General features: G+C 38.1%; 1 protein-coding gene across 2 annotated transcripts in view; it reads left to right on the top strand.

The window, feature by feature from the left end:
* LOC121294269 (leucine zipper protein 2-like) overlaps window positions 1-24,676 on the top strand; it is a 67,351-nt gene that overhangs the window by 19,814 nt on the left and 22,861 nt on the right. For both annotated transcript variants that reach the window (XM_041217833.1, XM_041217832.1), the window contains exons 2-4: window positions 21,612-21,729; window positions 22,526-22,596; window positions 24,334-24,415. In XM_041217833.1, coding sequence (XP_041073767.1) covers window positions 21,612-21,729; window positions 22,526-22,596; window positions 24,334-24,415 — 271 coding nt within the window. The remainder of the gene's footprint in view (window positions 1-21,611; window positions 21,730-22,525; window positions 22,597-24,333; window positions 24,416-24,676) is intronic.

Raw genomic sequence — 24,676 nt, forward strand, 5'->3', positions numbered from 1 at the left:
CATGTGCTGGTTGCTATAATAAAACACTGGTGATGGTTATAATTGCTGTTGTTCTATAATTGGCAAACACAAGCACCAGCAGAGCTGATCTGTCCAGTGAAATTTGACCATGCTTATTGGAAGTTGCAGTAAAGATGTCTGTTCCACCAGACTGCACTCTGTAGCTGGAGAGAAGGGTTGGGGATCTAGGTCAGTTTAGCTGGTAATTTATGTGCAATTAGGTTTTGTGTGCCAGTTCCCCTCCAGAGAAAAAGTCATGTGCCTTGCCTGTTGTAATTATGAATCTTTTAGAGTACTGTGAGCAACATACACACATGCAAGCTCTGTATTGCTGTAAGATTGAAAGCTCTATACTACTCGCACAAACGCACTGGTTAAGATGATCTATCAGAGAGTGCATTGTTGCTGTTTTACCATGCTTGTGCCATGGTTATGCTGTGCATTTACCATAGTTTACCCTCATTTGCCATGTTTATCAATATGCTTTATCATACCTTATTGTTATTTACAGTGCATATCTGGGTTTCACTATGCTTTATAACCGTTTGCTGTGATTTTACTGTGGGGAACTTTATAAGGGTTCCGAGAACTGCCGTGCCTGTACCACTTTCTACATCTCGTGAAGATTTTGTTTTAAGATTCCATATGCACAGCATTTCTATGGTAAAAAAAAAAAAAAAGGATACAGATGTCTAGCTTCCACAGTATAGTTAGCAAGGCAGTCCCCTGATGTTTAAAAAAGAGCAATCTTCTGTAACAAGTTAGTTTGTCTAATACTTACCACCCTGTCACAATGTAGCAGGGTTCTTGCTGCTGTTTATTATTGGTTTGTACCAGTGCATCCTAACTTACAGACAGCTCTCTCTGTTATCTGTGCCTCAGGGCTACTATTGTGATGCTATTCATTTCAAAGTCAAGGGGGAATGGTGCTTTGCATTGAGTACTGGTGGGGCATGGTTAAATCTACATGGGTATCCACAATGTACTTGGAATTTGCCCTTTACATCACAGTTTTACTGCTGTATAACCTATAGTACATCTAAACCAGCTACCTTATACACACATAAGTAATGAAGAAGTGTGATTAGAAAGTAAGTAAGGCACCATGTCAGTATGACATGCATGGAGATGCAAGAATATTGTTAGGATGCATGCTGGACAGCAGTGCAGTAGGCTCTGAAATAAAATTCTAATGTAGTTATATACATTATGCAATAGCAGGCTGGAAAAAGAGGTGTGCAGTGGTAATGCATTTACTCAGGTTAGTAATTCCGTTATCAAAAGTTAAGTACATTTAGTTTTCGGGAAGCGTGGAGCATTGCTCACCCTGAGCGACCAGCTTCCTGAGTATTAGCTGCAGGTTATTATCTCCTTGAAGAGAAAGTTGACGATGTAAGGGAAAAATAATTCAACGCGATTAGATTAGGTGTCCCCTAATGTTATATTCATGGAGATAGCATTATGCATTCTTTATGACTGCGCTGGAATGAACTGGAGAAGAAAAAACAAAAGCAAGAAAGAGAGTTCCATTCTTTGACAATGTGTCACTATTTTCTCGCACCCAAAGAAGATAATATTAAGGGTGAGACAGAGCAAGAGAAACAGCTCTGCTTGTATATAGATATTCAATTCCACTCTTCTTCCTTGTTCTTTTTTTTTGCTCTGTTGATAACCCTTTCAAGCATACCCAATGGCAATGACAATGTAATGTCAATATTGGACTATTTCTCTGGAGCAGAGTAATGCTTGCAACTGAACCAGAAATACCATTGCAATACAGTTTTTAGCAAATAAATAAAGACATAAACAAGTAAATACATAAATAACAAATGCTTTTTACATACTGGGACTCAACTGCAATACCATGGTACAGTATCACTTCCAGTGTGTTGCTGTATCAAGATCGCTGTACAATATTCGTTTGCAATGATTTGTGTTGTCGTTGCTGGTAATTGTATGGTTTTCTAATCGTTCTACAAGGTGTTCCTCTGGGAAATTGGTATTCAGATAGTATGGTTGCTTATGAGTTGTTCTAAATTGCTTATGAGTTGTTCTAAAGCATTACTATGATGTTTGCCTAAATAGAAAAATGATAAGAATAAATTGCCCGGATTTCCTGGAACTGGGCGAATTCCTTCAGTACATAAATGCCAATCTGTCAGTCACTTACAGGAAAAACTGAGGGGATTAAGATGAATTAGTGACCTTTGTTTTGAGAAGACAGCATGTCGTGCAAGTAAATGTGGATCTTAGCACAAGCAGGACTCTGAATAATAGCTTTTTTGTTTTGTTTTTGTTTTTAATGCAAATAGTGGTATTTAAATGTTATCTGCTTGGCACCTATCGGCTTAGTATTTAAATAAGTGCATTGTGTTGACTGAGGAACCAGACACTGCAGTATAATCATTTGATCTCAGGGGTGACAGATCTAAATGCTGTCCCTACTGAAATAACTACCAAAGGTCCTTGTTACTTTGCAACCCGTGCATTACTGCCCAAAACCAAAAACCAAAACCAATTGTTTGATTATATTTTCCGACCCATAACATAACTAATTATTATTTTCAACTGGAGACTTTTACTGCAAAATAAGTATCCCATGGTTCAAACCAAGTTTTACAGGCTCTGACCTTGTTTAAAGACAACAGAGAGACAAGGAAAAAATTGTAGAGGAGGAGCAAGCTGCAGTTTACCGCTATCCTGTAGATTACTAGAGGTTAAAATAAGGAGCACCCTTAAGGAGAATGAGGATACAGCTGCATATTAAAAAAATAAACAAATAAGACGAGTCACAGTCCACTGTGTCCTGTGGTTGTAATTCCAGTCCTCCCTAGAGGTGGTCTTCACAGCTATTATTTGAATATATATACATTGTCACTTTTGACAGATTCTCTACCTGGCCTGGTGAACCCACCTGGGGACATACAAGCAGCTAGATACAGTGGAATCCCAGCCGAGAGGGGAAATAGGAACAGTTATCTATCTTAACTAATAACTGGACAGGGTGGCAATAAATAACCATCCTTTCCACAACTCAGAACCAGGGATGATTTAGGGCACCATTGATGGAGCAAGTGAAACAGTGATTGGTTCAGAAACCAATGGCAAATTCATAGTCATTATGCTGCTTTATTAAATGAAATATAATGCTTCAGCATCTAAAACATGGGGTAAATATTCATAAGAATATAAGAACATAAGAAAGTTTACAAACAAGAGGAGGCCATTCGACCCATCTTGTTCGTTTGGCTGTTAGTAGCTTATTGATCCCAGAATCTCTTGAAGGATCCCAGGGTGTCAGCTTCAACAACATTACTGGGGAGTTGGTTCCAGGCCCTCACAATTTTCTGTGTAAAAAAGTGCCTCCTATTCTCTGTTCTGAATGCCCCTTTATCTAATCTCCATTTGTGACCCCTGGTCCTTGTTTCTTTTTTCAGTTCGAAAAAGTCCCTTGGGTCAACATTGTCAATTTTTTGAACGCTTGAATCATATCACCGCATAGTCTTCTTTGTTCAAGACTAAATAGATTCAATTCTTTAAGCCTGTCCGCGTATGACATGTCTTTTGAACCCGGAATAATTCTGGTCGCTCTTCTTTGCACTTTTTCTAGAGCAGCAATATCCTTTTTGTAGTGAGGTGACCAGAACTGAACAAAATATTCTAGATGAGGTCTTACTAATGCATTGTTACTAATGAAATGCACGAGAAGAGCAAAGCCTTATGTTAATACAATACACTGATACAAAATGCTGAAGCTGAAGAGTAGGACATCTGTGTTAAAAGAGTGCAGACAGAAGATGCTAAATAAGAAAAGGGAGGTGAATGTTATTAGAGGGTGCGAGAATATTAGGTTCTGTCTCTGTGAAAACTGCAGGCTGATACAATGAACCCATTAGTATTATTTAATTCACAGGTTTTTTGAAAGTCAAATAGGAACGTCAGCAGCAGCGTTGATTTTCTTTTGTTTGGCTTGTGAGTTGATTCTGCTGTTCTGATAAAAGCCTGCTTTGGTAGCCACAATTATCTGCAATCATGATGAAAATGGGCATTGATTGCAAAAGAGAGAACAAGAATTATCAGGATCTGCCTTTTTTAAGTTGAAATCATGGGGAAAAAATATGACCTATATAACAGCATAACCCAGGATTGCATGTACTGTATACAGTTTAACAGGCAGGCCAGTGCTGGAAGCCGAACCCTTAATATACCGGAAACATACCGAATTTGAGTGCATGCAATAAAAACCCAAGGCAGGTTTCAGGTCTTGAGTTTGTGCACATTGAAAACTGCCAAGCGTTCGCTGATCAAAGGGAGGCGAGACACTCAAAAGGCATGACATGGCAGAAGGTGTCTAAAAAATGCAAGTTATTTTTCACTTTTATCTAAAAAAATACATGTTATTCTTTACTTTTGAATTAAAAAACGAGAGATGGCAATCTGATTCTTGCGAAAAACTCATGATAGCATTTTTCAAAAATGTACAGTGGCTTCTATATAAAAGTCTTCTATCATTCAAGTGGCCTTGAAACAGTAAGCCTGGTGATTAGAAATCATTAGTTGTACAATTCTACCACTCACACTGTGATATATCTGACAGGGTCCCAACCTTTGCTGCTTTTTTTTCCTGCAGGCATGGTACAGTCAAAGAACTGAGAGCATGATTCAGCCATTGTGGCAACAAGCATCGGGGCGCAACTGCTGCTGTTTCCGCTGACTTTCTTATAAAAAATAACATATATAAGGATATTATTTACAAAATATATAAAATATCACATGGATGATTTTCCAGTTATCAGTAACACTGTAAAAATGTTCTTACAATATTAAAGAACCACTAACTGGTGTCATTGCTGAGTGCTTGGTGCAGCTGAGTCTTAATTGCAGGCTAAATCGAAGGTTGTTGGATCAGTCTTTATTGAGGCTTGCAGTGGATGAATGCAACCTAATGATTGCAAAGAGGTATTATTGAAACCCAAAGCAAGCGTTCCAATCATTTCTGATGGATCTCAGTATAGATGCCACGACAAAATGTCCACCCACAATCACACACAAACACACTTTCGCTAATCATTCATTGACAACCACCTTTTGCGATCTTTATTTTTTAACCTTTACCTTATTGATCTAACCCATTTGACTCTTTACTAAGGGGCTTAGAGTTATTTTGCCTAAAGCTGCAATCAACTAAGCAAATACAAGCTAGCAAAAGCACCTCTGGATTAAACATTGTGCCTCTAATGCCCCTGGCTGGGGCTCTCGCTAATCAGTGTGTGACGGAAATGGCATTGACAATGGAAATCGTGGTAGGTGTGCATTGTTTAGGCAGTGTAAGTATGGGATATTAGCCTTATAAGTCTAATGAGAAGCTTTCTGCACAGCCCCAGCAGCACATTTGAAGTACAAAGAGAAGCTGTTGGAGGATTTAAACAGTGAGACAGTGAACGGTTGTATAAAATAAAGAATGTCTTAAATTTCGCCAGCTGGTTAAAAATTAGAGCAGCATTGCATGGCTGATTGTAAAACTTCTTCTATATGGATCAGTATTATATCCTTACTGAGATCTATTAAAAAGGAGATGATTTAATTGAGTTTTTCTAGGATCTCATTTCTATCTGGTGACATTAGTCAGTATTCACTCAGTATTCCTAGGGAAACTCTTTAGTTTTACAGGTCTTGTGCACTCAGATCTCTTTAATTGACCCTGTGCTTTTTCAACATTCAAACAGGAAACTGTTTTACATGCACTGGGTTAAACTCCCAGGAAACTCATTCTGTCAGATGTGCATGGAGTGACTCCAACGTACATGGAGTATCAGTAAATACATTTATTTTTTTCACCAGATCCCCAGAGCTTTCAGCAAAGCCATGCAGTCCAAGCACTTAATGGGGTTAAGGCAGCTTCCATAAGAGCATGCTCTGGGTGGTGTTATGAATTTCAGAGTGGAAAGTTCAAGGACAGACCCTGGTCCCTCAATTCAAATTCAAGGGTCAAGGCAATTCAATTCTAATGGTGTTAATACTGGAGTTTGATAGTTTCCAATCAGTAAAATGGTTAGCAACAAGTGCTGTTACCAACGCAAAAGATTAATGACAGAATATATATAAAGACTTAATGATGGTCAACAGAACACGGACAAGGCTGCTCTTAAGGAACATTCAAGCAAATTGTCTAGAATTATTCTTCTTTCAAGCAGAAGCAAACCCAAAGATCTTTAAGGAATAACAAAAGTCCCGTAATATTTTAACATCTAATGCATCATTAAATGCACTTGATACAGTAACCGTAACACTAAGCTGAGATAAAGAGCAATCTCTATCACCCAGAATTTTGCAAGATACCTTTTAACTAAGTATTAAAACAAAATCTTTATAACATACTCTGTAATGACTTATAAACTAACTTAATCATAAAGTGTTAATAATGTATTTATACAATACCTTGTTCAAGTAGAGCAAGTTTATAAATGCCATCCCCTCTTAATAGATGCTGCTCATGGTTTATTAGCTAATATTTAAAAGGCATAAAAAGATCTCTGCATAAAGCTCTAAATCACTGGTTCCCTTCAGCAGCAAACTGAAGGAGATCCTGCAGTATGACACTTCAATATATTTTAGTATTGTAATCACATACGGTTAGATCAACTGATACTCGTTCTTGCTAAAGTTCAGGCCAAATCAATAGGACCTTTTAAATGTTATCGGGCTATTGGGGTCAGTGATTGGACTGGATTTGTTTTTAACAGTGTTTTGTGAGCTTAGTGATTGAGAGAATGTTCCTCACAGTGCTCTCTCATTATTGTATGTCTCGGGGCTGGAAAGGCACTGCTGAGGAGTGTTAATTAATCCATAATCTATGCCAGGGCAGAAAACAATAATCACTTACAAACAGGAGGAACCTTTTTTTTTTTTCCCTAAAAAATGAAAATTATTTCCAATTTTTTTTTTTTTTTTTTATTTTCGGCGGGGAAGACTTTAGATCTGTCTGTCAATATTTAATTTTGAAATTAAGCGTACAATTTAACAGAAAACGCTTCATGTGCTTGCTTAGAACAGGAAGACCGGGGTTCAAAAACTCTAACTCAAGCTGTGATTTTGTTGTTCTTTTTGCCTAGGAAAGAACTCTTGTTCTGTTCCAAGGCCACGTGTTTTATTCACTCTCTTTGTGTTAGAATTTGTACCTTTCAGAATGAGACGTGGCCACATGTGGTTAGAAATTGAAGCCGGAGACCAGAGTGCCCTTCGTATCTGGTACACAAACACAGTTATGCAGCTGTATAAATCTTTGCATTTATACTGAGCGTTTTCATGCACAGAAATCTCTCAAATGCCAAACAAAGCAAGCGACAGTGGAGGGTGCAGTGACTGCATTAGACAAACGCAGCATCAATTTTGTATTCATTATTATTCCTCTATAGTACGTACAAGCATGAATGTCACTGCTCATTTATATTCCAGTACTAGATTTTGTGGTGATTTAGGACAACCCCAGCCATGTGCCCTGGCTAATTAAAAAAATGGCTTCTGGAGGTAAAGGCCACCGCCCCATGAAAACACAGGCTTCACCCTTATCAGCTTCTTAAAGTTGCAGACACAGCACAAATCCATAAGCTGTGTATTGTACTGGGTTGCATTTACACAAACACGTGTTACTCTATACGTGTCAATATGTATTTACATCTTTTTATTTCATTTTCAAGTATTGTGTTTTCACTTTCCCAGCCTTTCCATGTGAATATTCTTTCTCTTGATGGAGCCAATCCTGTTGCAGGTTCAGATACGGGTTACATTCTAAGCACCTAAGTGAGGTGTGTGTATAACAAATTAGATACTTTATCTTGCAAAACCAAGTTAGAACAGCACCTGGGGTTTCTGCTCAGGCTAAGTATTGGTATCAGTTTGATTTGTTCCTGAGATGTTGAAAAATTGCCATAACCACCGTGTATAAATGTGCACCAAGCTTCACAAAACAATCTTGCATGTCAAGCATAGAGGAAAGGAGATGCAGTTTTGAGGGCTGCTATTTGTCTTCAGAAGATGGATTGATTACGAACATTTCTTGTCAATTTACAGGGCCCATAAGACTTGCTGGAAAGGATGTGATATTTGTTTCAAGTTGTCATAGGACTAGCTTAGTCTCAGCTGGCAAAGCCAGGCAATCGAGAACTAATTTAGCAAACCCCATTTCATACATGCTGCTCAGCGAGTTGTAATTTGTCATGTTCATAAACATCACAGTAAAACTGAATTTATTTATTTACTTATTTATGCTACAATCTGCAGTTCTCAAATGCCATACTCTCATTAATTTGCATTAAATGAGATAAAAACAAGATCTGCAGGTATTGGAGACCCTGATATTAGTTATTAAATCACAACTGTATGCCAAGAAACTGCTTTGCTTTATTCACATGCAATCACTGTGAGCAAGTCTTTAACTTGATGGTGTGTCAGTCAACCATTGTTTTGTTTGTTTGTTTAACTATTTATGAGAACAGATATTGTTTTAGTATGTCCACATTATATTGTGAGCCAGCTATAAAGAAGAGTGTTATACATTAACTGAGCTGTAAGCAATTTCCAACCTGCTCTTGAAATGGGGCTTATTTCTAAAGAGACACTTTATTGCATTTATACAAATTAGAATTAAGTGCCATCTTTAATTAGCTGCTCTGTATATCCAGGAGCTGAGATGAATCCCTAAATGAAACAAATGCTTTTTTTTATTAAGCCACTTGCAATACAAGTTATTTAATAAGTTACATAGTAGTTACTTAGTAAATACATGTCTAGGTACACATAATCACAATGCTATTACGCATAGTTACAATGTACTTAATGTGTACCATATTTCTTCTAATTTAAGATAATTATATTATCTTAAATTAGAAGAAATATGGTACACATTAAGTACACATTTAATTATAGTTACTAGAAGCTCCTTCTTAGTGGTATAAGCTTTGGTTAAGGCACAGAAGCAAATGAACAGTTACAGTGTGACCATATAGCTAAAAGGGCATTTAATGGCATTTATCCACTCATTCACTTAGATCAAGCTTATACACATGCTTATTGTATCTGCAGGGCGAGTTCATAATAAACAGCATTGTGAATCACTGCCCAGATTATCCTCAAACCGGGGAAAAGTGTTGCTTTGTATTGGGTGGATAATGGGTTTTGTTTTTAATAGCTTTCTGTACTGCAAAACACTTTTTTTTAGTAATAGCTTTCTTTTTTGGTGATGCTGTGCAGAGGTAAATACATGCTGTACATTTATACTGTTACAGCATTTAATTTCATTGCCGCAAGTTTTTTTTTTTTTTTTTCTGCAAATGCAATTGAAATAAAACAGTGGAAACCACTTAAAGCGATAAGTGCATGCATCTTTTACATTTTTAAGAAAAAAAAATCTTTAACAGACAACTGTCAAGTGTATGATCGCTTTATACTTTTTTTTTTGCTGGAGGGCTTATTCCATCCAGCATTACAAACTGATAGTTTAAATGCATCTGCTAATTACATCATATTGATGTGTCTAAAAGCTCACTGTTTTAAAAGCCGTTTTTAAATCATGATGCCCAGCTGACAGAGGTACATGATGATAACAGGCTTGGAAGATTCTTAAAAATACAATTTTATGCTTCCTCCATAGCTTAAAAAAAAGTAGCTGGTATATTAAATGTCCCTTTAGAAAGGACCTGGTGTAATTAGGATTAGTGTTAATTAAATGAACCGGTTATGTACACATTAAGCTGCTGGGTAATTAAAATTGGCTTTCAAATAATTGCAATCTGCATTAAGCACTAGCATGGATGCGAACATTCAAATAAAGAGGGGAGAGGGGTATTTGCCAATGTACTGTAGGTGCTGTCATTAGTGTCTCTGCTGTGCAGACAATTTGACAAGGAGTCATTTGGTTTATTTACTATGTGTGTGAAATCAGACCTTTTGTAGGACAATTTTGTGATGTATTAGCATCGACAGGCATTCTTCTAAATGAAGACTGCCAGTCTATTATCCGGACACGTTGCTCATCTCCAAGCAGGCTGGCTATCCCACTGAGACTCTGGGATGCCAGGATGCACTGTGGCAGGGAAGCGGGATGGCACAGCATGCAGTAAAGTGCTGATTTTGAATCTGACTCATTGGGACCCAAAAGTTTTGGGATTTACCAGATACCAGGAACGGGACAAGCAATGATAGGCCAAATGGCCTCCTCTAAATGTTCTTATGTTCTGATTCTGCATAGTGGGGATAATGTGACATGTCACATGGTTCAGTTTCTTTGCAACATGTTTTGTCATTACAGACCTCTTCTGTCCAAACTAGCTGAACTCGACTGACTCTGTCAATGGGATGCTCTCATTTTATTTCCTAATGTACCAGGGCAGAAATTCAACCAAAAAGGTAATAGCATCAGATGGCTTTGTAATGTTCCAATGACCTCTAGAAGCAAGAACTTGACATATCGATAATCCATGCAATGCAATTAAAACGGTTACATTAAATTGATATCTTGAGACCACAAACCAATACAATACATTTCAAAAGAAAACCTGCTTGGTTTGCAATTTTGTTTCCAAAAGAAACAGGGAGAAGGATGCAATTACACGCGGAGCAGAAACTTGTTTGTGAAAATCATTTAAACTAGCGTTAAATTATGAAGAAGCCTTTTGATCACAGAGTTCATTAACTATTTTCCTAGCATAGGAAGCAAGAAAAATAACATTCTTAGTGTTGATTTAATATTATTACTTTTTTGTGATGATTGAATAATTTTACACTAGTTCTACAGTGAAACTGGCGGTTGGGGGTCCCCCCACCCCCCACCCGAAACCCTTTGGGAAGTAGAGCATGTAGCTGCACCTCTTGTAGGAGGTGCGAAGACTCGGGGGCCATCCGGTCAAGTTTCGTCCCTGACTTTCTTAAGTTTCTACTTTACGTGGGAAAATGCCATCTTGACCTTTGGACGTTAGCAAATCTTTTCACCTAAAAACAACACATGAGTAAAAAAGACGTCTCAGGACGGGATGTGCACTATTTCTTGGTTTCTCCGATGGTTTATCTTCCCTTCGGAAGTCCTTTTGATGAAACATTCAAAAAAGCACGATTCCCCAACTTGGGAAGTGAGTGTTGTTTTATGTATCATAACAGGGAATACTGTTGAAACACAGAAAACAAAGTGTGACTAGCTTTGCAAAAACATCAATTGACAGCTAGTCCCGGAATCCTTACATAGCTTGCAGAATACAATAAATCAAGATTAAAAATTAAAAGGTAACACTTCACATTAAGTGCTTTTAATTACTGTGTATTTACAGTGTAGTCAGAAAATACAAGTATGCTTACATGCAATACAATCATGCATAGTTAACATATTTTTGCATGATATATGTAAGTACACAGTTGTATCATAAAGGGGTTAGGGTTAGGGTTAGGTTTAAGGATAGGATTAGAGTCAGGTTTAGGGTTAGGATTATATCATTAAGGGCATTGTAAAGTTGTCCATAGTAAAAAGATAGCAAAATGTAATAAAGCATAATGAAAGCACGGTAAAGCACAGCTAAGCCCAGAGAGGTATGGTAATGCATATTTAAAAAATCTATGATAAATGCATAGGAAAACCATGGGAAAAACATGGGAAAACTGCAACATTACAATGTGAATTGACAGTGGTGAGTTGTGAAATGTGATGTTTGAAGGAGGGTATTAGAAAGCATTGCAAGAATGAGAAAGGGATCCAAAATACTGAAATCCTTTTAATATTTCTTTAACTAGAATGTTCATCTCAGTTGCTCCACTAACTCTCCATTATAATAGAAGTCAAATGGTTTCCCATGGGTCCTGTTTTGCGGTGTTTGCAAAGGCATTCATGTGTGAGTTAGGCATTGCAGTCTCAGTAAGGTGCGTAAACAGAGGAAAACAAGAAAGAGGAGGACATGCATAATTAAAGAAGCAAGAAAGATCAGAGTCTAACATGGGTAAGAATACCAATGGGAGCTGAAAACAAAATCCCTGAATACTGCCTGCGGTACTCTGTTTCCATGTGCTGGGAATTTATATTGAAAATATAGCACGTTTCTTTTACACAATGAGCTTTACAGGTCTATGAAAGGCAATCGTGTTTAGGGGATGGAAAGTTTCTCAAGTCAATTTTTATTCTCCTACTTGGCCTGGGGGCTGTTTGTGTCAAGGAGAGTCGTTTCACACTTCTCTCTTCTTACAAACACCTTACTGCCTTGCAGTCTCTCAGGATCTGTTATATGTAATCATTAATACAATCCTTGTAATTAAAAATAAATAAATAAAAAAACCATGGAGTGGGATAATTGTACTGTAGTGTCCAATAGACTTTCTCAGTGGTGTGTAGTCCTAAATCTGAAGGTACTGGAACCCAACTCAAATTCACATTGTATTTGTATACAGTCGTTGTCGACGCACTGTGGCTTGCATCTTCGTCGGCATTTTTTAGCCTACTTAAAGAAGTAGTCCGTAATGAAGAAGATCCTAATGCTCTTTTCATTGCACCACTGAATGTTCGCATCCACTGACTAGCTTGTGTATTATGTTAATTCTGGCTGGACTACACTACTGGACTAGCTAGATTACACAAATGTGTGCTTGCAGGTTGTTGATTCATTCACAGTTCCAATAGCATCTCTTGTATAGAGGATATTATTTTTATTTTCAAGCTGAAGACAGACAGAATAGATACTGACTTTAAGGTTAGGATATAGTTAAAGCTTCCTCCTGGAAGGATGGAATGTTTCCTGAGCATTTTACAAAGCGTCAATGTTACGTTTGATTGTTCCCTACACAAATCTGCAGCAAAATATTTTCTACAAATGCCTTACACAATGCAGTATTGTTTTCACTATTTATGTGCAAGAAAATGTGGGTAACACTTTACATGGTGTCTCCAATTACTATGTGTTTACATAGTAGTTACTTAGTAAATATACTTGTACTTACACATAGTTACAATGTTATTATGCATAATTACAATGTACTTAATCAGTACATATTTTTGCATGATATATGCAAGCACACAATTGTGTTAGGGTTAGGGTTAGAGTTTAGGAGGGGCTATGTATAATAACGTATAATTATGTGTAAATACATGTAAGTAACTACTATGTATATACACAGTAATTAGAGACACTTAATGTAAAGTGTATTTGAATGCAGAAACACCCAAGCAGTACAGAGAGTGCAGTGAGAACTCTTGATAAGGACACTAAATGTATATTAAACTATAGAGTGCAGCTTGGTTCAAGTTCATTCAGTTCACGTTGATGTAACTGTTACAAATCTAAATGACATGTCCTTGCAGCTTTGCATGTGGACTGTTGATTAGAGGACTAACATAACACAGCCATGACCTTACATTAGCAATACAGATGTCTCCAGAACACCCTGCCATATTGAGCAGCAGTAAAAGTTTAATGCCGCAGTGTGTCTCATCTGCTGGGCCAGAGTGGTTTTAAATCAAATGCTTTCTCTGGCAACGAGTGGTCAAAACAGGAGGCTTGAAGCTTGTAAAACACAAGCAATGAAATTCAAAAGGACAGATAAAAAAGTGAAGAAAAAAAAAATCAAGCTAGCATTTGGTGTTTTTTGTTTATTTGTTTGGCTCGTCATGTTTAATCGATGTTCACTTTGCTTTGCATTCCGAGAAACAACCGGTTGCATTGTGTTTCAGCGTGAGCTGGTGGATTTGAAAACAGCCTGCTAAAAAAAGAGTCACTTGCATCAGGATAAAAAGGTCCATCTCATTCTGTTAACAATACTTGGAAAAAACACTGGATAATTCTGTGAGTCATTTTTAATGGAAAAGTCATTACAACACTAACCTTTTCAAAATGCTTTATAAAATTCCTTGTTCGCAAATTATGTTCTTGTGGGCCCATTAAGTATCTTTTATTGAACAACAAGTGCTTTTTGCTGTTTGTTTATTTTGGATATGTTTTACTAGGACCTATGTCGTTGAATTAAGCCTCAAGATAGTTCACAATGTGTTTTCTATGTGTGTTTTATGCTTTAGGCTTCCAGATCTAAATGGTGCAACAGATTATAGACCTTAGAAGAACTGTAGGGAATGTATCCGTTTATTATCTCCGGAAAGTACTGTGCAGTGGAATGAAAACCAACATGGGATGTGTCAGAATTTTACAATTTATTAAGCCCACACAGTGCTTATTACACAAACCAAACATGTGCACTTGCTGTAGCTGAGGTAGATCAAGGGTGGATTTGATGCCTGCAAAATTGTATAATGAAGCTGGCTCATAGAGGTTGCCAAAGCCTCTAATACCTAACGGGAGGGCATTGTTTTTCACTTCTAAAAACGTTGTGGGTAGGTGGATGAGTGGGCTTGGGGGTAAACAAGCAGACTGGCAAAGCTGCACATTCACTTAACCATGAGATGGATGCAGCCACCTTTAACATCATTGAAAAGGGTGTTTGTGAAAGCCAGCATCTCTCACATTGAATGTGAGTGTCTGAAGTGTACTTATATCTTTAAATGTAAGTCGAGTTCAAGCATTGGTCCTATTTTAATATTTAAAAGGTGTGGTCACTGTTGCTTAAATCAATTGAATAGAAAAAATATATTATTCATAGCAACATTATTATCAACAGGCTTCTTTTTTAATGTTGTATATATCCTTTATTTAGGAATCTCTAACATTATTTTTCTCTTCTATCATTGTTTCGGGAGGGGCTGTTTTTTTTTATGTTTGTTTGTTTTTGTTTTTTTTTAGAAGTATGCTACAGTTAAGTAATGAAATGCTAAAACGTTTGTTCAAAAAGTGTGAATTCCCCCGGTGCTAAATCCCTTTATTGTCAATGAACTCATATTTAGATTTGAGTCTGCGTGTGTTTGCCTAACAGCTGTGGAGTCATTAAGATCACTGAGCAGAGCGTTGTAAATAATGTAGCTTGATGGAATGTTGGCATGTGGTCTGGATTTGATGGGCTTTCACTGCCTGATGAGTTGAAACCAGTGATGCCAAGCTTTAGATGCCAAGGGCCTGTGTCTAGTACCCAGAGGTTAGTGTTAACCCTCTGTAACAATGAAAGCCATCAGACTGGCCAGCAGATTATCTATTTGAGAAAATAGCTATCCTTGATTTCCCCTCCTGACAAGTCTTTTAGGGCTGGTGACCATGGAATGAAAACTTGCCTACAAAGATGGATACTAGCTCTCTACAGTTTGTGTCGCTGCATGGGTGTGTTTGTGTTACATCGAGATGTCTTACTGGTTTCTAAAAAGGCTGTGTTGTCTTCAGTCTTCTCCAGTTCTCTGTTTATGTGTTTACAGCTGATTTATAGCCCTGGTTTAATTATCCGTTTAAGTTTCAATTGCATTAACTGTTTTTATTGTATTAATTTTTTTAGATTAGAAGTGTGTTGTGTCACAGCAGGGGCTTGTACGTGTGTGTGTGTGTGTGTGTGTGTGTGTGTGTGTGTGTGTGTGTGTGTGTGTGTGTGTGTGTGTGTGTGTGTGTGTGTGTGTGTGTGTGTGTGTGTGTGTGTGTGTTTGTGTGTGTGTGTGTATGTGAAAAGTAAACAGCTGAAGAAATGCTTTTGCCCGAAACGTCCTGAAAATAATAGATATTTAATCTTTTAAACTTTTTGTGTACAATTTTTAAAACCTTTTCTTTCATGTGCTTTCAATTTTGTAATTTGAATAGTGAACCAGGAGTTCACTATTAAAAATGTAATGGCTAAAACCCATACAGCAATATCCAGAGATGGTAAACAGATACATACCCCACAGTTCTTTTAAGTATTTTAACCCATTGCACTGTTTAGATAGGAAGCCTAAAGCATAAAACACACATAAAGGAAGCACACAGTGATATAGATTACAGTGCTTAGAAGAACTGTAGGGAATGTATCGGTTTATTGTCTCCAGATATTGCTCTGCAGTGGAATGAAAACCAACATGGGATTTGTTTGAATTGTACAATGTGTTAAGCCCACACACTGCCTATTACAGACGGGGTGTAAGTGCTTCTTGGTCTTCTTGTTTATTTAGGATGTGCAATACTAGGACCACAAATGTACCAGGGCAGAGACTGAACTCACACTGGGGACCCAGCACACTGCAAGCAAGTGTCTTAACCACTATGCAAAAGAGTGAGCATCATCTGCAAGTGTGAATATTAATCTGGTGTTTCACACAGCACTGCCTGTTGCATAAGGGACTGCTTCTATATTTCGGAAAGTTAACTTCTTATAGCCATCAGTTGTTTGACCCCCTGTGTTGCCACCGTCTGTACATCATTAGTATTAAGAATGGCTCAGTTCTTAACGAAGAGTCCGTCTGTCTTATGCAAAATAAGCGTTTTTCAACAACAAAACAAGAGGCCCCTCCCACTTGTTGCCCTAGCTCAAGGCCCTTTCTTAGACTGCTGTCCACATCACTGGAAACTGTTCTGACAATACGAGAGATCCCTGTCCTTGTGATGGAAAGGTTATTACAGAAATATCCGCTGCTGTATTAAATGACATTTAAATTGCATTTGTGGACCCGATCGATACATTGTACAGAGAGAACAAACAATTACAGGCCCGGTGTCATGGATGACCTCCACATATTGAATAATTGCTAAGCGGCCCTGTCTTTTACCTCCGTTTGTATAAATTCAACATGCTATTACAGTCAAATGGGCCATTCATACTCTCCACCCTCCTATTAATTTCCCGGCAATAAACAAATTGAGATTCAAATTTACTGCTGGAAACTCGACTGACAACACAATTACAAGTGAAGCAGCCTTGTTATCTGATGAGATTAAATGTAGCAAATCTGAGTGATTAGTCGTGTTCCATGAGCTAGATTGGTGGCTGCCTTATTTGCATCAACTGCAAGCTCTGTTTAAAACTCTATTGAGTTTATTAACAAAGCAAAAAGGTAACATTTTACATTGTGTCTCTGATTACTAAGTAGTTACTTAGTTTTTATTTATTTATTTATTTTTTTAGTGTTTTTCTCCCAAATTTGGAATTGCCAATTGTGTTATTAACCGTGGTTCACCGCTACAATCCCCCGGGCGACTCTGGAAATGGAGGCTGACACACGTGTCCTTTGAACCGTGTCCCTGCCAAGCCATCATTTTTCACACAGGCGCCCTTTCAGCCAGAGGGGGTCGCTAGTGTGCGGTGAACTGTGAAATGTCATGCGAGGCTACGGGGCGCAACCTGCATCCATGCAGAGCGCCTTTACTGGATGCGCCACTCGGGAGCCCCATGCAAAGTTGTTACTTAGTAAATACATGTGTACTTACACAGTTACTATGTTATTATGCATAGTTACAACGTACACAATGTGTAAAAATGTAGACAATGTAACCGTAACCCTAATCTTAACCCTAACCCTTTTCTGATACAATTGTATACTTACATATATAGTGATCTTTGGAAAGCGTCATGTTGGCCTTATTTTTCAATATTTTTATAAATATTTTTAAGGTTTTTTTTTTTTTTAAATGCATGGGGAGAGTGATTACCACTGGCATTATAGGTGAGGTTACCGGCTGTTTTGGGAGGTCTGGGGGACAGACGGGGATGGACTGGGATTCTTCTGTGTCAATACATTGTATCCTTTTCATGGCAATGTGATCACTATTGAAATGCCAGCAGTCATGTTGTTTCATTGCAGTTTTATTCGCTTCATCCCTCAAACCAGGCAGTCAGGCAGTAAAAAGAAGTCCCGGGTGTCACTTTACATTCTGGCTCAATGACTGGTTCCATTTGTTTCAGGTTTATTTAATGCATGTTAAAAAACAGGGAGTATGGGATCTCTGTTCGTGGGTTCTCTACCAGACATGGGGCCAGCAATTCTTCTCATCAAGAAAATTTAATACTGGTTTAATACAGGGCTGAGAAACACAAAATGCTTTACATTTTCCTACTGGCGTTACCTAATACTTTATGTCCTTGTCCTGGGGTGTCCAATCACAGTCCTAGAGGAGCATTCCACTCCAGGTTTAACAGGTAAGATGATATAATGAACTACTTCAGGATCTGGATGGAGTTTTAACTGGTTGAATTAAACAATATAGAACAGGGTTGCAACAAAGACCAGGAGTGGAAGGGTCAACTTTGGACACCCCTGGTCTTTGTCTGTTCTGATTCCCTTAAATTGGGCATTAGGATCTGTTTTCAGTTTCATGCACATGCTGTAGAATTATTACCGCAGCTTATAACGTTTTAATGTAGTTATAGTTAGTTCAACTAAATCTGAGGTCCCAATACAACAGCATAATCATTAAGCCATTGTGATCTTTCTTTCAGAGCGGGGTTTCCAAATCCTGGTCCTGGTGGACCCCTGTGCCTGCTGGGTTTTATTACAACTGAGTTTGCAATTACTTAATTGAACCCTTAATTGAACTATTCATTAGCTTAATTATACCCTTTTAATTGTTTTCATATTTTATACAGTTGGAAGTTAACTATGCAATTTCATAGGTAACTTGAAATCGGCAACTTTTTAGGAGCTGAGAACAATTTAAAGGGCCTAATTAAGCACATTATTAGTTCAATTAAGGGTGTAATTAAATAATTGAGAACTTAGTTGGAATGAAAATTAACAGACACAGTGAGTCACCAGGACCAGGATTGGGATATCCCGTTTTAAAGTATACTGTGCATGTCTTATATCCACTAGGGGCAGCGTTAAAGGGGTCAGATTCATGGTTACTCTGGTGTACCAGATGTACTTAGAGTTTAAAAATGATGGTGGAGCCCTATCGAGTCCACAGGTTTCACTTCAAACATCTAATGACACTTTAAAATGAAGAACAATATAGCTTGGGTTGTCCTTCAAACTGAAACTATATCTGTGCTAAAAGGCCAAATTAATGCACATCACTTTTCTAGGTGAACACATAATCCAGAAGTCAGTTCAGAGCAAAATCATGGGGGTCAACTATAATTAGTTAACATTATTCTGTAGGTCAGCGAGGGAGCCAGCTTAATCAATGGAACACAGTGAGACAGCCTCTGTTAATGTGTAAAACATATTGACCTTCATTGAGCAGAGCATAACTGTGGACTTAACCTAAAGTTAGGGTTAAAAGCTGGTTTCAAAGACCAGAACAGACCAGATGGCATGGCTTTCCAATTGGGAAGCACGACAGGGGCATACAAGTTCAACCTGTGCAAGCTACCAAGTTCCTGAAGTAAATTTAATAATTTAGCAGTTGGCATCTGCCTTGCTTTTACCCAGTGCCTACTGCATACTTAGCTGCATGTTCTAAAGTCCTTCAAATGTTCTTACAACAGCTACAAGTTCTTATAGCACTCAAATGCTATAGCCTGTTGTTATTATGAATAATTGTCTCGTGTTGCTTAGCACGCATCTACACATGCGTTACACATATAACAAGCACTAAACTATTCAACTTTAATGTTTTGTTCCCTATCCAACTTCCTCTTGCAAGAGATTATTAAATTGAAAGAAATGAACATTACTGCCATAACACAACACTGTGAAATCTAATTTTGTGATCACTTTATACTGGACAGAATCCATTTTCAGGTGTTAATATAGTGATTATCTGTTCTCAGAATAAGTACGTTAATGAATTATTCCCCATGACTTATACCAGAGCCCCAAGCGGATTGTGACAAAATAAATTCAACCCAGCATGAGACCAATATATTTATTCAAAGAGCTTTGCTTTTGTTTATGAGACTTTCAGAAATAAATCTTAAACAGCTTAAAAGCTACGGCCTTATGTATTGTTTTTTTTTTTTTAATTAATTTTTTTTTACAACATCTCATAAATATTTAAGAAACAAAGAGACTCACGCTTCTGAAGGCAGTGGAATACATTGGTATGACAAGAGCAATTTCCACCAGCCCACCAGTAAAACAAACAAAGAAAAGAAAAAAAAAACTATTAAATTCTGGCACTTTGCTGACAAGGGACGCCCAGCCTGTCTGGGCCTGTGTTTTTGCACATTTCATTCAGCTGTTAGCTGGGGACGGAAAGTGAGTGAATCATGCTGCCAGCCTTAAAAGATGCTGATTACAGTGCTTGTCTGGCCATCCAGAACTTTGCATCAGTGTTTGAGCGATATCAATTTTACGCCTCACTCCATTTCCAGGCAATTTTTGCTTCATTCTGTAAAAGATGGTTCAAAGCTATAGTAATGTTTTTTTTGTTTTTTTTAAAACATGTTACCTTCTGAGAGTATTAATGCATGGCATTGCATGGAAGACACCAGCACTTATCATAATGCATCGCAATATTTTACTTTCAGGAAGTCCTTATGATTACAATCTAATGTCACATGTCCATCTGTGCCAGGCAGCCTGTCTGCAATCTCATCTTTTCCATGGCATTGCTAGGATTTTGGCTAACACTTTAATTTAGAGATCTATTGTAAGTGGTTATATACGATCTATGAAAGTGTTATTGATTTGCAGTTTTAGATTGCAGCTTGAATTAATAACTCCAAATTACAATGCTTTCGAAATCACAACCTTTTCAAAGGTGTAGTTGCACCCAACAACCCCGTCTTTGCCATGTTTGTGATGCTACTCCAGGTTTCATCCACATTCTACAATCCAATTTGCACCTAGCAGTCACCAAAAAGAAAGCCACCTGTTTGAAAGGTTTATCAGATTGATAACAAATATAAACGGCCTTGGTTTTGAAATGAATGGTGTCGTATCAAAAAAAAACCAGCACCCCCCCCCCCCACACCCCGCCCCCCGGGGGCAGTTACAAATGCAACAGGATGTTTCCATGATTGTTTGATATGTCATTAAGAGTCCATTGACACTCCTCAGCAGAAATGATTGTCTGAAATGGTAGCTTCTTAATAAATGTTGCCTCTGGCTTAGCAGGGAAACATTTCATGGTGTATTTCCGCTCCTGCGCCATCTATTCTACACTGTGGTTTTTACACTCCCTTACAGTTTCCGCAACTGTGTGGTCTGGTTGTTAAAGAACAGGGCTTGTAACCAGGACGTCCCTGGTTCAAGTCCCAGCTCACTCACTGTGACTCACTTAACCTCCTTGTGCTCTGTCTTTCAGGTGAGATGTTGTTGTTGTAAGTGACTCTGCAGCTGATGCATAATTCACACACCCTAGTCTCTGTAAATCGCCTTGGATAAAGGTGTCTGCTAAATAAAATAATTTAAGGATGTGAACTACAGGTACATCAGAGTTCTTGATCTTAGTCCCATGAGCCTCAATAGAAGCTACTAAGCTCCCTAGTGCTAAGATGATGGGTTTCTTCAGGAGGAAAGGGAATTATCACAAATACTTCAATGGGATACAGGGTTACACTATACAATTGTCCAGTCTCTGAGTTATTTTTTTAAACAGCAGTTTGACAATCATTGCATGTCCATAACCATTGATCGTGATTCAAGAGTACTTGCAGTTAGAAGGTTTCAGTTTGCTTTGTATCGCTCAGCCCCTTAGCCATAATTACCTTTAATATACCCCAGCAAGTTTTAATACCACACAGGCTACCTCTCTCCTGCTGGCAATTCTCCACACAGAGATGAATGCTGTGCATACAAAGAGATTTGCTCTGGAAAGTAGGGACGTCCATGGACTAATGTGTGCTTTCTCTTATCATGTTAGACAGGGCTATGAGGATCTGGAAAGGAAGCTGAAAGAAGTGTTCATGGAAAGAAGTGGAATCCTGCGACAGCTTTCAAAAACATCGAAGGAGTTGGACGGGATTAAAGGGAACTTACAGGTTATATCTTTAGTGCTTTTATTATACAGTGTTAATGAAAGATTGTTATCGGACTGACTAGCGTTATATTGATGGGATATTGTGTTTGCGCACTTTGAGCTGGAGAATGAAGCCTTTTTTATTCAGAGGTCAGACTGAGTGCAGCACTAAGCTGCTTTCTCTGTTCTCAGACAAACTGTGCGACGGCAAGCTAGGAAAACAGCCTCAGACAGCATCTTCTATTTTTCGTAATCAACGGCTTACTTCTTTGTCTGCTTATGATTCTCTATGTCTTCTGGGGTCTGGACAATTGCTCTGAATTATGTGAATATGCCTGCTTGTGGATTTAATAACTTTTTCCCCCTTCGGCTCTCATAATACCTCTGGATGCTGGACTGGTAACATCCAAGAGCATTTCAGTTTCTCTTATTAGACTCAGTAAATCACTTGATTATGTAACCCTAACCCTAACCCTAACCCTAACCCTAACTTGAACGCCCCTCTTACACTTGAATAGTGCTTATAGGGTTGTCTTAGTACTGGCAGTATGTGGCAGTGCTGGATAAAGCCATATTCTCAATCCAAGGTGACGAGGCTCCCCCTGGGCTTCTTGTGTAAACTCCCAGCCTTGTCGTTCTCCGAGTCAGAGTGAAAACCAGTCTGATAGGATTTGAATGACACTGCATTCATCTGTACTATTTGTGTTGACCTAAATTACTTCCATACAACCTGCCAGTGTTTTGAATGTTTGTTTAAAAGATAAACACCTTTTGCCAAGTGGGTAATGGACACCCTGTTTTTGTTTTGTTTAACACAGTCTCTGAAAAATGACGAAGCGGTGACCAAGAAAGATGTACAGCGAATTCTGGCCTTGAGCCAGAAACAAAGGTAAAAAAATAAATAAACACATAAATAAATAATATATAACCTGCCTTCCATTCATTCAGTTGCTTCATGTTATCATCTCCTTGTCTGCCATCATCAAATAACTTTTTATCTTTCCGTTACTTGTAAAAAGGATTCATTCTAGCTCCCTTCTTGATATCATGTCGACCCTGTACGATGCGCTATGGGAATGCAACATCCTTTACAACTCAATGTTAAATTAATATTGAATAGATATGCAGTTGATATTAATTTTATGTTCAATTATTCCTTGTTACTTTCTATTTACATTTAAGTCAGATTAACTGTATTTTCAATAAGAACATGCAAACAATAGGAAATTATTACATATTTTCAGGGGTATAAATGGACATGATATGCAATTACATTTTCAATCGACATTTGATTAACATTTAGCAAGAAACCAGCTATTGCACATTTATTAATTTAACATTAATTTAATATGCAATTTCATATCTATTTAATATTAGTTTATGCCACGAGATATAAAGCGTTACTATTATATCTTTGTTGCCTTGGCTGTGTTCTGCTACAGGCCTCTGAAGGAGAAAAAGTGGGCTATCATGAGCTCAGGATGACCGTTCTATTGGGTTTGCTATTATGTGTCCTTGGATACTCGGCTCTCCATAGATTAAAAGCTGTCTGTGCACTATCCTGTTTTCTTGTGCCCTGTATCTGGTGTAAAGAACACCCACATTGTTCTGTTCTTTACCATGAAAATAAACAACCCAATTAAAAGTAGTATCATTATTATAATAGATGTTTTACTGCACAGTGCAGGAAAGAAGAAATCCAATTGGAAACCTTGATTATAGTTCAGTTGGATCAAATAGTTATATTCTCCCAGGACATTAAGCAAACCGAAGGTACTGGTAGGGGACTTACTTTAACCATGATCAAATCACATAAACGTATCTTTGTATTTGTAACGTCTATTTCCACCTGAAGTGTCACCCCTAATATTTCCCTTAACAAATAACGTTAGGAAGTATGGTGCTGTTCCTCTCGGTCCTCCCTGTCACAGATGATGTGCTATTTTAGTCCAAATTCCACCCACGCCCCCTCAGCCACACAGAAATAGAGTGGAACAAAGCCGTTACTCTGTGGGAATGTAGGCTTTCATCACAGTCGGTGACCTATCAATATTGACTCCTGTGAGTCCTTGAAGCTGCTATCTGACTCTTGCCTCAGAGCTGGAAGGTGAATGCTTATCAAATCAGCAGCTCAGTATAGATAGACATCAGTGAAGGCTTATCACTTTCCAATCTGGGATCTCCCACTTATAGCAGTGCATTTATGTAGCAGTTACTTAGCAAATACACGTGTACTTACATAAAAAGTGGGTCTTTTAGTGCTTAACTCTTCATTGAAACATCATTAAAACCTTTTCATTGTGCACCGAGCTGATGGTACAAGCAGAGAATCCCACGTCAGCTAAAAACTTCACAAAAAGTAATTTATTACAAATTTATGGCACTGAAAATGTCAAAATAATTATTTATTTATTTATTTATTTTTTATCAAAAAAAGGTTCTTTGTATTCATGATGTGAGCTGCGTTGATTCCCATGTTGTAGTGTGTGGAACTATCCTGAGAAATTAATACCAGATCCTTGATAGCAGTGCTTATGGGCCAGATGCCTTGACTGCAAATGAAACAGCGGGTGTTGTGCAGAGTACTGACATTGCTGTCTGACTGTCTTTCTTCTGTTCCAATCAGGGAGGAGATGAAGTCCTTCCAGGAAGCCTTGCAGAAGCAGCTTAATGAAGCTGCAGAGAAAGCCGAGAAGCAGCAGGCTACTGTAAGTGTCCTCAGACCCTCTGTGCACATGTCCAGTGCTCTCAGTTTGCTTCTGCATGTTTAAGCCTTTTGTTATGTTTTTCTTAATAAAATCCTTCTGTGGCAGAGCAAAGCTCTGCTCTTTAGAAATTGGCAGGGATGGGGTTAACTTCCCCTACCTGCCTGGGTTTATTATGTTCAGGTGGCTGGGGTTGATTAGTTGATTAGGTTGATTAACGATCAATCAGCGCCCAGCCACCTGATATAAAAGGAGGCCTCTGCT

Source organism: Polyodon spathula, chromosome 19 (genome assembly GCF_017654505.1).
Source record: "Polyodon spathula isolate WHYD16114869_AA chromosome 19, ASM1765450v1, whole genome shotgun sequence".
Lineage (NCBI taxonomy): Eukaryota > Metazoa > Chordata > Actinopteri > Acipenseriformes > Polyodontidae > Polyodon > Polyodon spathula.